Here is a 1,929-nt window from a genome sequence, read left to right as displayed (position 1 = left end):
GGGAGGGTGGGGGTGCTCCCAGGAGGGGTCTGGGGCACCCTGGGGTGGGTGTGACGTGCCCCCCTCCCCAACCTGTGACCCTCAGTGAAGGTGAAGAAGCCGATCCAGACCAAGTTCCGCATGCCTGTCTTCAACTGGGTGGCCCTGAAGCCGAGCCAGATCGACGGCACCGTGTTCACGGAGCTCAACGATGAGAAAGTGCTGCAGGTGAGCCCAGGGACAAGGGGACAGGCACAGCAAGGTGAGCACAGGGACAATGGGACAGGCACAGCAAGGTGAGCAGAGGGGACAATGGGACAGGCACAGCAAGGTGAGCAGAGGGGACAATGGGACAGGCACAGCAAGGTGAGCAGAGGGGACAATGGGACAGGCACAGCAAGGTGAGCAGAGGGGACAAGGGGACAGGCACAGCAAGGTGAGCAGAGGGGACAAGGGGCTGGGCACAGCAGGGCTCAGAGCCCCCGGCCATGCTGAGCTTGCCTTGTGCCCACCCTGCACCCACCCGCGGTGTCCGGGGCTGCAGGAGGAGCTGGAGGTCAGGAAAAGTCCTTAGCACCATGGAGAGGGACACAGGATCAGGCGGGCTTCTCCTCTCCCCCTGTCCTGGTCCCTTTGCTCCACGCACACCTTCACATCCTGTCCGTTTCCTCCTCCTCATCTCCATCCTCTGGTCCCACCACCCCCTGTCCCCTTGTTCCATCCTCATCCCCTTGCTCCAATTGATCCTCACTCCTCACCCTTACCCTGCTCCTGTTGCCCCATCCTCACCCCGATGTGCAGTGCCACCTCCCTGCCGTGTGTCCCCGCAGGAGCTGGACATGAGTGACTTTGAGGAGCAGTTCAAGACCAAGGCGCAGGGCCCCGCCCTGGACATCAGTGCCCTCAAAGCCAAGGCCACGCAGAAGGCCCCCAGCAAGGTGACCCTGATGGAGTCCAACCGCGCCAAGAACTTGGCCATCACCCTGCGCAAGGCCGGCCGCAGCGCCGCCGAGAACTGCCGGGCCATCCACACGTATGGGCTGCACTGGCGGGGCAGAAACGGGGCAGGGAGGGTCAGGAATGGGGTGCAGGGGGGTAAGCAGGGTTCAGGGGGATTGGTTGGGGTGCCAAGGGGTTGGTTGGGGTGGCCACCAAGGTGGCACTGCTTGAGGAGAGCTGTGCTGAGGTTCTAGTGGCTCAGAGGGCAGGGAGGGTCAGGAATGGGGTGCAGGGGGTAGAAAGGGTTCCAAGGGGTTGGCTGGGGTGCAAGGGGGTTGGTTGGGGTGCAGCTGGTTTGGCTGGGGGGCAGGGTGGCTGCTTGGGGCTCAGGGGACCTAGGCAGAGTACAGGGGGTCTTGGCAGAGGTGCAGTGGGAGTTTTTTGGGGTTCAAGGGGGCCAGGCAGGGTGCAGAGAGACTGTCTAGAATGCAGAGGGGCTTGTTGGGCTGCAGGGGTCTGGCCAGGGGGAGAGGGATCAACAGGAGAGCCAGGCAAGGGCTTGTTGGGGTGCAGAGGACTTGGCTGAGGGGCACATAGTCTGTTTGAGGTTCAGGGGTGCCAGGCAGGGTACAGAGGGGCTGTCTAGAATGCACAGGGGCTTGTTGGGCTACAGGGGATCTGGCCAGGGGGAGAGAGATGGACAGGAGAGCCAGGCAAGGGCTTGTTGGGGTGCAGAAGGACTTGTTGGGGTGCATATGGTTTGATTGAGGTTCAAGAGGTCCAGGCAGGGTACAGAGGTCCAGGCAGGGTGCCGGGGCTCTGGCTGTGGTTCAGAGTGCCCAAACAGGGAGCCAGGCTGGTATCCAGACTGGTCACCATGGGGATCTGCTCCCCAACACTGCGCTGCGGGGGCAGGTTCGACCTGGCGACGCTGCCGGTGGATTTCGTGGAGTGCCTGATGCGGTTCCTGCCCACGGAGGCGGAGGCCAAGGCGCTGAGGCAGTACGAGCG

General features: G+C 63.1%; 1 protein-coding gene across 1 annotated transcript in view; it reads left to right on the top strand.

Annotated features, from left to right (window-relative positions):
* Window positions 1-1,929, top strand: part of FMNL3 (formin like 3) — a 15,411-nt gene that overhangs the window by 8,534 nt on the left and 4,948 nt on the right. Inside the window, exons 16-18 of the mRNA XM_031064559.1 lie at window positions 86-207; window positions 810-1,012; window positions 1,834-1,928. Of these exons, the coding sequence (XP_030920419.1) occupies window positions 86-207; window positions 810-1,012; window positions 1,834-1,928 (420 nt within the window). The remainder of the gene's footprint in view (window positions 1-85; window positions 208-809; window positions 1,013-1,833; window position 1,929) is intronic.

This window comes from Geospiza fortis, unplaced genomic scaffold, assembly GCF_000277835.1.
Source record: "Geospiza fortis unplaced genomic scaffold, GeoFor_1.0 scaffold599, whole genome shotgun sequence".
Classification (NCBI taxonomy): domain Eukaryota; kingdom Metazoa; phylum Chordata; class Aves; order Passeriformes; family Thraupidae; genus Geospiza; species Geospiza fortis.
The sequence above is the reverse complement of the archived record's forward strand: the minus strand, read 5'-3'. Positions and strand labels throughout refer to the sequence as shown.